Source organism: Leuresthes tenuis, unplaced genomic scaffold, assembly GCF_036924035.1.
Source record: "Leuresthes tenuis unplaced genomic scaffold, fLeuTen1.0.hap1 SCAF_2, whole genome shotgun sequence".
NCBI classification, from domain to species: Eukaryota; Metazoa; Chordata; class Actinopteri; order Atheriniformes; family Atherinopsidae; genus Leuresthes; species Leuresthes tenuis.
Genome location: NW_027325356.1, coordinates 4320543 through 4334577, shown reverse-complemented (window position 1 = coordinate 4334577; position 14035 = coordinate 4320543). Strand labels below are relative to the sequence as shown.

Genomic DNA, 14035 nt, shown 5'->3' with positions numbered 1-14035 from the left:
ATGCATTTAGCAGACGCTTTTATCCAAAGTGACTTACAGATAGGGTAAGGGGGTCTTGCCTAAGGACCCCTACTGGAAACAGTACTTTTCATGCAGGGGATTTGAACCAATATCCCCCACATGAAGGGTGGCAATCATACCACTACACTATCCAGACCTTCTCATTAGTTATTTTTAGTTATTTATCAGTTATTTTTGTCAGGTAGTCAATAATCCAGGCGACTGTGGAGGTATCCACCTCTATTTTCTGGAGAAAAGAACTGAAACAACTGGAGAAATCGTAGGGCAAGATCCGCACGGGGCTTCCAGTTTTGTCCAGATAACTGTGGGCTCACTGCAGCAGGGAGATGACGTTGTCTTCAACATCAACCCAAGAACGATAAGCATACAGTGGTGGGTCTGAAAAGATGTTCACTTGCCAATAACAGTCTCTCCAGGACTTTCACGTTGTGGGATTTCTGTACCAGAACAAGGCACGAAATCTTCCACAGCACTGAACTTTGTTCTGACTCTGAGGTCAAAGAGGTGTCGCAGAATTCCTCATAGCTGCTCTACACGTAACCTTCAGGACCCAGGCTGACACCACCTGGACCTGCAGCCTTGTTCTGGTTCTGTCTTTAGCTGCTTCTTTACCCGATCACTGGAGGGGGAGGAGTTTGCAACATGAACTGATGTTGAGGGAGATACTGGTGAGGTGGTGTTGAAATTGTAGATTGTATTTCTGTGACTTCAAAGCACCCCTCCAGAGTTTATTTAGCTTCCTGAGACCAAACCTTTTGATCACAGGTTGCCACTGAACAAAAGGTGTGAAGGTGGAGGTATTTTTTCTGGTGAAGCAGTTGACAAATTGTCTGGAACATGCTCCAGCAGCCATCTCAACGAAACACTTATTACTGCATTTTCAATATTCCTGCTGTGTCCCCACGAGCTCCCCAAGTTCATATTCCCAAGCGATCGAGGGAAGACTTGGTTTAAACTTCCTCCTCCACTTTCTGGGTCTTCCTCCTGTCCAACACCCACAGTTTCCTCTTCAAGTTGTTAGAGATTTGAGGTCTTTTTTCTCCATCAGCTGCTCCAGTTAGAAAATAACTCCTCTGCTGGTAACTCAGTATAATAAATGGCAGTAAGTGTCACTCAAGCAGCGCAGCCTCAAAACGTTTTGCAGAAAATAAGCAAAGTGAAAAATTTAAACAGATGCAAAATACACACTGAGGATTCATCCCTCCATAAGACCTGAGAGATGCATCTGGACCTTCAGCTGATCCATCTACTGTTGGCCCAAGCCTCATCAGAAATGGTCTCCATGGAAGGGTGGCTGTCAAGAAGCCATTCTTAAGGAAGGGAAACAGGGAGAAAAGGCTGAGCTGTGCCAAATGACACAAGAAGTGGACTGAAAATCAGTGGCAACAGGTCTTATGGAGGGATGAATCCTCCCCAGAGCCCGGACCTCAACATTATTGAAGCAGTGTGGGATCATCTGACAGAGAACGGAACAAAAGGCAGCCCACATCCAAAGAAGAGCTTTGGGATGTCCTTCAAGAAGCCTGGAGAACTATTCCTGAAGACTCCTTAAAGAAATCGTAAATGTTTTTTGCATTTTTCAATACATCACAACTCATTTGTTAGCCGTATATATGAAAATGATTGTGGCTAAAGACTTTTGAGCAGTGATGTAATAACCAAAAATATGTGGTTAAATTATCTAAAGTAGAGTCTGCAGATGGCCTGCCATAAAAACAGCTCCTATTATAGCTAACATGAGTAACTGAAAATGCATCATAGTTTCTGATGGAGTTACTTCTATCATAGCTAACAGTTATAGGTTAAACGCCTGCAGCTGAGTATAAAGGAACAAAGTGGAAACACTCAGGTAGGTTCCCCTCAAGCATTTTTTTCATTAAACCCTTAAACTTCCTCACAATCCCTGCTGTAGGATGAGGAAAAACAAACTACAGTGGTAGATCTTTATTCTAAAACAGGTACACATTAAGTACATGTCATGAACTGTCAATCAGAGCAAATGATGTCAAGAGCAAAGACTTCCCCGTCTCAAACTGTCAGCCTCTGATGAAGGCAACTCTACACGAGACAAAAAAAACAGTCTAATCAATCTGTCTCAGGCCTTTATTTAGTCTTTTAATTACTCAATGCAAAAATTGGATGGTGTAGAGTGACATCTACTGGACCCGCTAGTTAATGTAATACTGTACATCCTCAAGCTCATTTTTGTGGTCTGTCTTAGGTTTTGCAAAAAATCAGCAACAGTTGAGATTGACAACAAATAAAATATAAATAAGGGCAACTATAATGAAGTATTTTCAAAAAGACATTAGAAAATGCATCTGTTTGGATCAACAGACATGATATCGTGTTTGCTGCACTGATTGTTTGGTTTGCAAATGTAAAAATCCAATAAATCTGCAAAGCTTTGTGCCACAGAAGCGAAGAATGCGACAGTTCTTCTGTCGGCTCGGTCCAGTCCAGCACAAACCAACATCCTGACTGGGTCAGAAAGGTCATTTTGACTTTAAATAGCTCGCTATGAGGATGGCTTTTTATTCTGCAACAATGTCAAATATCATGCCTGATGCCACTTTTGCATGTTTCAGGGCGTTGAAGTTAAAACAAAAAGAGAAACCAAATGTGACAAATATTTTACTACAGTGTTTTCACGATATGGAGGAGAAAACCTGGAAATTCCCAGTTTTTCTTTCAAAATCGTCTTTGGAAGCAACAGAAAAAAACTTCAGGCGCAACTGAGCCGAGTACGGCCCAAAGCCCGGACCTCCAGCGTGCAGCAGCCCCGCCGAGAAGTAAGCTGGCGCTTCAACATTGGCCTTTATAGGTCAGGTGAGCCAATACACAAACGGGTAAGAAAGAAAGAAATCTTCATGATTTTACATAAAACAAACTTTATGATAATTCAAAGCCCATGCACGAGATATTCATAATATTTAAAGCAAAAAATACAAATCTCTGAGCTAGCTACAGTTAGACAACAAGACGAAAGAAAAACTCGCACATAGGCTTGTTCCTTTGAAAATAAAGCACATACGGTGATCCACCAACTAAAAAACAATGCACAGAAATTTGCATAGCAGAGAAGAGAAGTGCAGAAGGGAATGTGTGAGAGCGGCAGGATGGGTCGGGTCGGGGCCTTAAAGCAACCCTCCAAGTTTCATTTCAGTGTCTGTAGCCCGTCTCTTTTATCTATTTCCCATAAAACTTCTTGTTGAGCAGGAAAATCAGCAGGTTGACATTGATGGTGGCCTTGTCGAAGAGCTTCATCACCGCCACACCTTCATACTGCAGCTGAAGGAGATCCTGGCAGATAAAAAAACAGAAAAATTAACTAAAATTCGGCTTTTTCAACTCCCCGCACAAGGTGCTCTAATGCAGCTGTGAAAACAGATAAAATACCTGATATTCTACCTGTAGAGAGCTGTGAAAACGGATGCAATACCTGATATTCTAACTGCAGAGAGCTGTGAAAACGGATGCAATACCTGATATTCTGATATTCTAACTGTAGAGAGCTGTGAAAACGGATGCAATACCTGATATTCTAACTGTAGAGAGCTGTGAAAACGGATGCAATACCTGATATTCTAACTGTAGAGAGCTGTGAAAACGGATGCAATACCTGATATTCTAACTGTAGAGAGCTGTGAAAACAGATGCAATACCTGATATTCTAACTGTAGAGAGCTGTGAAAACGGATTCAATACCTGATATTCTGATATTCTAACTGCAGAGAGCTGTGAAAACGGATGCAATACCTGATATTCTGATATTCTAACTGCAGAGAGCTGTGAAAACGGATGCAATACCTGATATTCTAACTGTAGAGAGCTGTGAAAACGGATTCAATACCTGATATTATGCAATACCTGATATTCTAACTGTAGAGAGCTGTGAAAACGGATGCAATACCTGATATTCTAACTGTAGAGAGCTGTGAAAACGGATGCAATACCTGATATTCTGATATTCTAACTGCAGAGAGCTGTGAAAACGGATGCAATACCTGATATTATGCAATACCTGATATTCTAACTGTAGAGAGCTGTGAAAACGGATGCAATACCTGATATTCTAACTGTAGAGAGCTGTGAAAACGGATTCAATACCTGATATTCTGATATTCTAACTGCAGAGAGCTGTGAAAACGGATGCAATACCTGATATTCTGATATTCTAACTGCAGAGAGCTGTGAAAACGGATGCAATACCTGATATTCTAACTGTAGAGAGCTGTGAAAACGGATGCAATACCTGATATTATGCAATACCTGATATTCTAACTGTAGAGAGCTGTGAAAACAGATGCAATACCTGATATTCTAACTGTAGAGAGCTGTGAAAACGGATGCAATACCTGATATTCTAACTGTAGAGAGCTGTGAAAACGGATGCAATACCTGATATTCTAACTGTAGAGAGCTGTGAAAACGGATTCAATACCTGATATTCTGATATTCTAACTGCAGAGAGCTGTGAAAACGGATGCAATACCTGATATTCTAACTGCAGAGAGCTGTGAAAACGGATGCAATACCTGATATTATGCAATACCTGATATTCTAACTGTAGAGAGCTGTGAAAACGGATGCAATACCTGATATTCTAACTGTAGAGAGCTGTGAAAACGGATGCAATACCTGATATTCTAACTGTAGAGAGCTGTGAAAACGGATGCAATACCTGATATTCTAACTGTAGAGAGCTGTGAAAACAGATGCAATACCTGATATTCTAACTGTAGAGAGCTGTGAAAACGGATGCAATACCTGATATTCTAACTGTAGAGAGCTGTGAAAACAGATGCAATACCTGATATTCTAACTGTAGAGAGCTGTGAAAACAGATGCAATACCTGATATTCTACCTGTAGAGAGCTGTGAAAACAGATGCAATACCTGATATTCTAACTGTAGAGAGCTGTGAAAACGGATGCAATACCTGATATTCTAACTGTAGAGAGCTGTGAAAACGGATGCAATACCTGATATTCTAACTGTAGAGAGCTGTGAAAACAGATGCAATACCTGATATTCTAACTGTAGAGAGCTGTGAAAACGGATGCAATACCTGATATTCTAACTGCAGAGAGCTGTGAAAACAGATGCAATACCTGATATTCTAACTGCAGAGAGCTGTGAAAACAGATGCAATACCTGATATTCTAACTGTAGAGAGCTGTGAAAACGGATGCAATACCTGATATTCTAACTGCAGAGAGCTGTGAAAACAGATGCAATACCTGATATTCTAACTGCAGAGAGCTGTGAAAACGGATGCAATACCTGATATTCTGATATTCTAACTGCAGAGAGCTGTGAAAACGGATGCAATACCTGATATTCTAACTGTAGAGAGCTGTGAAAACAGATGCAATACCTGATATTCTAACTGTAGAGAGCTGTGAAAACGGATGCAATACCTGATATTCTAACTGTAGAGAGCTGTGAAAACAGATGCAATACCTGATATTCTAACTGCAGAGAGCTGTGAAAACGGATGCAATACCTGATATTCTGATATTCTAACTGCAGAGAGCTGTGAAAACGGATGCAATACCTGATATTCTAACTGTAGAGAGCTGTGAAAACGGATGCAATACCTGATATTCTAACTGTAGAGAGCTGTGAAAACAGATGCAATACCTGATATTCTAACTGTAGAGAGCTGTGAAAACAGATGCAATACCTGATATTCTAACTGTAGAGAGCTGTGAAAACGGATGCAATACCTGATATTCTAACTGCAGAGAGCTGTGAAAACGGATGCAATACCTGATATTCTGATATTCTAACTGCAGAGAGCTGTGAAAACGGATGCAATACCTGATATTCTAACTGTAGAGAGCTGTGAAAACGGATGCAATACCTGATATTCTAACTGTAGAGAGCTGTGAAAACGGATGCAATACCTGATATTCTGATATTCTAACTGCAGAGAGCTGTGAAAACGGATGCAATACCTGATATTCTAACTGTAGAGAGCTGTGAAAACGGATTCAATACCTGATATTATGCAATACCTGATATTCTAACTGTAGAGAGCTGTGAAAACGGATGCAATACCTGATATTCTGATATTCTAACTGCAGAGAGCTGTGAAAACGGATGCAATACCTGATATTCTGATATTCTAACTGCAGAGAGCTGTGAAAACGGATGCAATACCTGATATTCTGATATTCTAACTGTAGAGAGCTGTGAAAACAGATGCAATACCTGATATTCTAACTGTAGAGAGCTGTGAAAACGGATGCAATACCTGATATTCTAACTGCAGAGAGCTGTGAAAACGGATGCAATACCTGATATTCTAACTGCAGAGAGCTGTGAAAACAGATGCAATACCTGATATTCTAACTGCAGAGAGCTGTGAAAACAGATGCAATACCTGATATTCTGACTGTAGAGAGCTGTGAAAACGGATGCAATACCTGATATTCTAACTGTAACGTCTCCAAGTGCACGCCCATGAACTTGGCCTTCACTTCAAAGACTCCCACAGTCTCTGATGGAGAGATCTCAAATATAGCATTCTTGAACCTGTGATAAGAAAGGAGTAAACAGGAGATGCGTGAACATCTAATATCCATGTTGGGAGCACCTATACGATGGAGTCAGGACTCACTGGTTGGGCTGCAGATCCTCTATTGAGATCAGGACTCCCTTTTCGTGGAGCCGAGCCGCCGTGTATTTCTGTGAAACCTGTTTGCTTTTCTTGGCCTTGTTGTCGCCTGGTTTCTTTGACAACCTGAGAGGAGAAAGACAACAGAAAATGGCTCTCAGTAAATAGTTTTTAAGAGGTAATCCTTTCCTTTTGGAGGAGTTTCTCTGTTTTTGAGGAAGAACTCTTCCTGAACCAATTGAAACACCTTGTTTGCAGGTTCAGGCTTTTGTTTCGATACGTCTTTACATCACTAACATGTGAAAAAAGGAGCATCTGCCTCGCAGACCACCCTTTTTACATTCTTTTTTTACCCATGAGAGACATTTCTGTCAGCTCCAGCTCTAAAATGTCTCAGCCACAAACAAAATAAGTCAAGAGGCGTCATTCTCTTCCTCTGTGAATGCTCTTGTGTGTCAAAGTGACATCTGCTCTTCTTTTTCTGGTTCATGTACAGCTGAACTCGGAGAGGATTTGTTCATCTCTGACAGCTCTGAGAGGTCAACATCTGTCTCACAGACTATAAAAAAAGAAAGCAAAGTTCCTTGGTTTAAAAACGAAACACTTTAGCCTGTATTTTCTCTAATGGCCAGAAGGGGCCGACTCCTCGAAAGCAGAAAGCAAGACATCTGCAGAATCCTAGTAAAAGATTCTTATTCGACTCGCTTTATTTGTGAAATCTGAACATTTTTATAATGAATTTTTGGTCTCTATAGCTGATTTCATATCATAGTTTATAAAATACGATGCCCGTAAGGTGAAAAATGTTCCTGTTTACAGTCAAACTCTGGTTCTCAGTCAGTTCCATCACTGCTTGTTAAGTTTGGCTTAAACAGACAAAGATGGTGACGAATGAATTGCTTAACTCAAGGTTTGAAAATGCCCACAAGTCAACGATTGCTACATCCATCTGCTGTCTGTTACACCCATCTTTACTGTGTAAAAGAAATTAAAAGAAAGCTTGTAAAACGGGCTCTGAAGAATAACATCGACTTTCAAGCTCGTCAGTATTGTGCAAACTCTGTTTTTGCCTTATATACACTTTATAGATATATAGATTCAATCAATCACTACACCTTTTTCCTGGCAAAATCAAGAATTTTTGCACAGTCCTGTGGTTTATGTCATATAAAAGCTGGCATTAGTCAACCACTTAGAGCAGAGTGGGGGGGGGGCTGCATCTAAAACAAGGTGTTGTAGGCAGAGGATGACAAGAGAAGCTACAGCACTGCACAGAATGAGAAAAGTGTGTTTTTAGACATTAGGCATGCAAACATGTTCAAATAAGAAGTGTGCAGGAAGCTTTTTGATTAAAAAATAGTGTCAATCTGTTTCATATCTGACAGCAGGAAACATTTCACTTCCGACTGACAAACGGCTCGTCAGAAAAAGCAGAAGACCTCCGATCTAAAGCGCTCGTTTTAAATCTAACCAGGAAGGAGCATCGGCCACTTCAGAAGTGAAACAAATGCTGAGATCCAAAATGAGACGGGAGCCTGACAGCTAAGTTTCACGATGCTGTGGTTTGTGTTGAGCTCCACCACTTTTCCTCCAAAATGAAAAAAATAGGACTTGTATTTGATTTATTTTTGGATTCAATAGTAGGAAGATGTCCTTTTAATTCTGCTCACAGGTTAGGCTTCACTCGTCTCTAAAAGGCATGAAGAAGACACAGAAAGTGTTGGAGGAAGACTCCTGAGACGGCGCTAAAAAGGAGGAATGTTTCAGGCAGACGGTTCACTCACTTGCCCTTGCTGGCCAGGTTGTCCATGCATGTCTTGATGTACAGATTGTAAGAATCAATCTGCACATTGTAAAACTTGGTCTTTGAGTTGAGGGCTGTGTTGGTCTGCTGCAGTTTCACCAGCTCGGCTTTCCTGCGCTGCCGATACCGTCGCTGATTCCTGATGTCCTGCAGCACACAAACACATCACATTTAAACCAAACCCCGATGAGCTTGTGCTTCCACAGCTCATCAGATTCCTGTTTTACCTTTGCGATGTCATTGATGAGGTCCTGGTAGCGGTTTTCGGGGTGCACCTTGCCCAGCTCGGCCAGCCTCTGCAGGTTACTCTTGATCTTGTCCTTCTTCCCTTGCAGAGTCAGGCTGTCGTCCACCACCGGTTTGACCTGCTTCATCTTCTCAGGAGTCTTTGCGTCTCTGATGGCTCTTCTCTGCATCGCACGCTGGTACTCTGCTTCCTGAAAGCAGCACAGATTCCTTAAAGTTAACTAAATGTTACACTATGTTGAGCATTTTGCAGGAACAAAATAACTTTCCCAACGTTGCACGCACGGCTCCTGCGTAGAAAGGTTTGTGAAATCACTCGTTATGCTCTAAAAGTTTCCTTTGCTTTTGTTGGAAAGAGGATATTGCCAAAGAGAGTGAAAATGCAACTCTGCACTTCATCACTTGCAAAGTAAAGCTAGCAATTTTCTTCAATCATGTTTGAAAAACAAGTTCCCGTTTTGCGCCTGAAGGCAACGCAGTACTTTTCCACTCTGATCGGTGGACACGGCTCAACGCTGGGCCCCCTCTGCTGTTTGTTTGCAGCAAATAGCTTTGAATTACTGCTGTTCAAAGCGTAAGTATGGTTGGGCTTTATTTAATCTACATTTTAACCGTGGGTCCACTCCATCAGCTGTGTATTTCAGACCTGTTCTGGGCTGGCTGTTAAATCCAGGATCTCAGTCAGAGTGTCTCCAGGCTGGAACCGAATCACATCCACGATGAGTCTCTTGGTGCTGAAAAGACACGAAGGAAACAGAAAGATGCAGGAGGCTGCAGATATTTCTGATCCTAAAACATCTGCAGAGTCCACAGCATTAACTCACTTGAGCAGGAGGGTCCTTGCATCCATCTCAGCATTGGCTTCACCGGGAACATCAAACTTGTTGGTGAGCGTGAGTGAAACCTCCGTCTTCCCCATCAGCTCTTTGTTGGGGTCGTCCGCAGGAAGAGGATTTTCACCTGAGTGAGACGAGTAAAATCAGTCAGCTCGAGATTCTGTCTCATCTTGGATGGAACCTCTTCATTCAAACATTCACAGTTCATTCAAACATTAACTGCGAAAGGGATTAGTTAAGCTTTGGAAATGTTCAACATGTCTGTACTCAAAAGATTAGAGGACAGAGCTGAGGATGAAGATGGAATAATAGTAGAGTATCAAGGCCTGCTACCTTAAAGGGAAGTTCTTGTTTTAAGAAATACTGAGCAGATGATTGGATGAAATCTTTATCTTATCATTTCTAATGGTAACATAACACCTGATAACACATTAAAGTGTATTTTCTGCACGCAAACAAGATAACGTGTTCACAAACAGAGGCTGAACAGTACGTGCACAACTGATTTAATGTGACCCCAACTGACAGAGGTGGGAATAAACAGTTTCCCTGCAGCTGTCAACACTTTTCAGGCCCAGTGCAGCCATGTTGGGTTCCATCAGCTTTAATAATGTGGCGTGTTCTGCCAGCTGTGAAACCCGGGATGGAAACAGACGTTTGTTAGGTCGTGTCATCAAAAAAATGCAAAGACTCGTTGCCATGTTTCATTTCCGAGTTTGACCTTCACAGCTGAGCCATCCTCCACCTCCACTCCACTCACCAATAAGAGACTCCACAGTGGGGACCTCACCCAGGTCCTCAAGCAGCTCATGGATGGGGTCATTGTGCTCCGGAGCGATGGCGTCCTGATGGTCCAGCAGCAGCTAACAGGGCAGAGGCAACCAGTCAGAGTTATTCACACTGTGGAAACCTGGAAAACAACGACTTTAAGACCTGATCTGAACTCACAGTGTGAGTGTTGACGATCTCTCCGATGGAGATGTAGATGACAGGTTTGGAGACTGTGACCAGGTCCGAGTACTGATCCACGTTGAACTTATCCTCAAGGGAGGGAACGTCGCACGCTGCCAGGAAATAACGCCTGAAGGGCAAAAGTCAAATGAGCTGAGCAAACAAATAACAGCATTATTCTCAACTGATCTTCCTTCAAATTCATGAGATCAAACCTGAACTTCTGGTAGGAACTGCTGAGATATTCGTTGATGGGATTGAGGTGGGCGTTGTCTCCCAGGAACATCTTATTGGAGGCAGCGTGCTGCAGCATCTTAGCCACGGAGCCCAGGTTTCGTCGCTGCTCGGTCGTTAGCTGACCACCAGCGGACATCTCAATGATGTCAAAGGCGTCGGGCGCCACGATGGCAGGGTTCATGTAGCGGTAATACAAAAGGTTCCCCACGATCTGAAAGGTGAAAGCCAAATGACTCGCTCAGTAAAACGATGACGATCAGAAACGCTTTATCAACTCGTATTTGGATTAAAACGTTCAGAAGACCAGATACGCTACCAAATAGCTTCCAGTTACATCTCTGTGTCAGCTTTAGCATTCGGGTTAATCATGAGATTGACGGGGTTGGTAAATGTTCCACAAACTTCAGAAATGTGTAAGAGGAGAGCATGTGCAGAAAGAGAAGGAGCCTGGGAGGGGGGGCTCAGCTCACCTTCACGTCAGCAGAGAGAACAGGGACCCCTGAAGCGTGGAAAGAGACTGCAGCTGGTTGGACGCAAGAAAAGAGGAGCGACGGCAGGAAAAGGAGGAAAAGGGAAGGAGATGTGTAACGAAACAGGGGAGGCAGAACTGGGAAGGAGATGTGAGTAAAAACTGTGCCAGTGAAAAGAGGCTATGCTTGGTAAACACCAGGGCTAAAAAGGGTCAGTTCACCCAGTTTCCCACAGCATTTTTTCCTGTTACGCTGCTATGGTCGTGATAAACGTGGTCCAAATATTAGTGTGAGACCCGGGCAAACTGACCCATTAAACAGATGAGTGATCAGAACTAAGCCATTGAAGATGCAAACCTTAAGCAACTCATCCTCCGTAGAATCTGGAAACTTCTCGTGGAGGGTGTCCTTCAGAACCTTGGAGATGAACCGCATCCCATATCTGACAGACGAAAGCCACACAAAAGCACGTAAGACGGGGGAAAAACACCAGCTTTCTTCAGTTTGTACAAATGTGTCGTCAGAAGTTCGGAGCTTACGGAATTTTGTCCACTGAGATGACGATTGCAGACAGGAATTTGTCAGTGATGGTCTTCATGTTCTTGATGGAGGCCTCCAGTCTCGTCCTCACCTCCTCGTGAGACATCGCCTGCTCTGGAGTGACGTCATAAGGCAGCTTACTGTTGACGAGAGAACGGGATGAAATGAGGAAGTGGCGTCTCTAACTGGCATTTTGAAAAGCGTAATGTGGATTTCTTTTTGTCATCGCAGTGCAGAAGTGAAATGGAAAACTCGGGAAAACAGCCTAAAGTCATCTTTTTAAAAGGGGAACTCCATTTATTTTAAACCTAGACCTTATTTCTGGCATGAAATACGTTCATCTACTCACCGAGAACAGTTTGGTGAAAGTCGGCGTCCTTCAGAAGATATTTAGATAACTGGAGATCCATATAACGGAGTGAACGGGGCTTAGAGGATGCAGCCTCTAAATAAGGCATTATCTGTCTTTATTTCACCAATACTTTAAGAAGAATGAATGAATGAACGTGTGCTATAGCTCTGTTAGCACATAGCTGCTGTTATGTGGCTACTTGCAGCTATAGGAGAGCTAACGGAGGGATTTCTACACAGGCACTCTACTGGGACCACTTCATCCACACGCCCCCCTGCAGCACAGCTTATTCACTCCGGTAAGAACGTCCATCTCACTCAAAGTTGTCGTTCACGTTGTCAAAATCTGATAAATATCCTGCCATGTTGCACAAAACTATCAGCAGCAAACTCTGTGTGAAGTTAGCCGACTGTCACAGAGCACGGAGTGAATAAACTGTGCTGCAGGGGGGCGTGTGGATGAAGTGGTCCCAGTAGAGTGCCTGTGTAGAAATCCCTCCGTTAGCTCTCCTATAGCTGCAAGTAGCCACATAACAGCAGCTATGAGCTAACAGAGCTATAGCACACGTTCGTTCATTCATTCTTCTTAAAGTATTGGTGAAATAAAGACAGATAATGCCTTATTTAGAGGCTGCATCCTCTAAGCCCCGTTCTCTCCGTTATATGGATCTCCAGTTATCTAAATATCTTCCGAAGGACGCCGACTTTCACCAAACTGTTGTCGGTCAGCAGATGAACGTATTTCATGCCAGAAATAAGGTTTAAAAATACCGGAGCTCCCCTTTAAATATCTAGCGGTGGAAAAACACTTGTTTTGGACAATGATTTAGGATATTATAACTTTCTTGAGTTGCCGTGAAGCTGTTAATCAGTTAAACCATCCCGTGGTAGAAGGCTTTAGAAAAGAGCTCATCGCAGCACTCTTTACGTCCACGAGGACAAGCCTCTCCAGCTCACCTGGCCTCCCCGGTCTGCGTCTCCATCTGGTTCACCCAGCTCTTGTAGATGTCCACCGGGTCGGTCTTGATGTTTAGCGTTTTATCGTCCATGATCTCCTTGACAACCGGTGCCAGGATCTGCCTCAATGCATTCTGTCCCCGCGTTCCTCTGTGGAAACTCACCACCATCTTGATTACTGTTGGGTTTCCTGTAACGATCTCCTTCATCTGGTCAACTTTTGACCTGCAGACAGTTGTTAAGGGCAACAGTTAGGCCTCATCTCATGTAGAATTACAGCCATGATTTATTACTATGTTTCTCACTTTATCTCCTCCTGCAAGGCAGTTTTGAAGAGCTTGAGAAGCAGGTACTCCTCTCGCTGGTTCGAGGCATAGTTGTACAGGGTGAAGATCACAGAGTCCATGAACTTTGTGGATTTATTTTGAGGCATCTGGAAGATCAGCTTGGCAAGGTATGTCGGGTTGGTCTGAAAGGATAATCACATGCAGCCATGGTTTTACTCTTCATCTGTGAGAATGTGGTCTGGAAAGAAATAGGGCTTGTTTTCAGAGACACGGTGACTGCATTGTTACCTGTAACAGGTAAAATAGGTACTGGTAGGCCTCCAGCTTTATCCTCTTCTCCTTGCTGAGAGCTTTCAGTCCTCCCCTTTGCTTGTTCATCATCATCATGTCAGACAGCTGGCTCTTGTTCTTCTTGGTCAGCTTTTTGCTGTGGGACACCACCTCCTGCAGGGTGATCTTGTTCTTCACCAGCAGGCCGATCTTGATGTCCATCAGGTTCAGGTCGTTCTCCAGCTGCTGATTGGAGCGGATGTTGGTGACCACCTCCTCGCGGAGCCGCATCAGCTCCAACTCCTCCTGGAAGTCCTGGTCACTGTGGTCCAGCAGGTGGACAAACTTCCTCACCACCGCCATGGGTGGGTTGTCAGCACTGACTGTGCAAGGAAAGGAGAAACGTCATGTGACCTCCAAAAAGAGATGGAGAGTTTGTT

At 43.1% G+C, this 14035-nt stretch overlaps 1 protein-coding gene across 1 annotated transcript in view; it reads right to left on the bottom strand.

Moving 5' to 3' along the window:
• Window positions 1-1952: 1952 nt before the first annotated feature.
• The window catches only part of iqgap1 (IQ motif containing GTPase activating protein 1), a 54638-nt gene continuing 42555 nt past the window's right edge, over window positions 1953-14035 (bottom strand). The window contains exons 23-37 of the mRNA XM_072379935.1: window positions 13614-13978; window positions 13344-13507; window positions 13039-13263; window positions 11730-11870; window positions 11548-11632; window positions 10699-10931; window positions 10481-10613; window positions 10293-10395; window positions 9521-9656; window positions 9343-9430; window positions 8678-8887; window positions 8431-8597; window positions 6650-6772; window positions 6456-6564; window positions 1953-3324 (exon numbers count right to left, since the gene is read on the bottom strand). Coding sequence (XP_072236036.1) covers window positions 3211-3324; window positions 6456-6564; window positions 6650-6772; window positions 8431-8597; window positions 8678-8887; window positions 9343-9430; window positions 9521-9656; window positions 10293-10395; window positions 10481-10613; window positions 10699-10931; window positions 11548-11632; window positions 11730-11870; window positions 13039-13263; window positions 13344-13507; window positions 13614-13978 — 2396 coding nt within the window. The 3' untranslated portion in view covers window positions 1953-3210. The remainder of the gene's footprint in view (window positions 3325-6455; window positions 6565-6649; window positions 6773-8430; window positions 8598-8677; window positions 8888-9342; window positions 9431-9520; window positions 9657-10292; window positions 10396-10480; window positions 10614-10698; window positions 10932-11547; window positions 11633-11729; window positions 11871-13038; window positions 13264-13343; window positions 13508-13613; window positions 13979-14035) is intronic.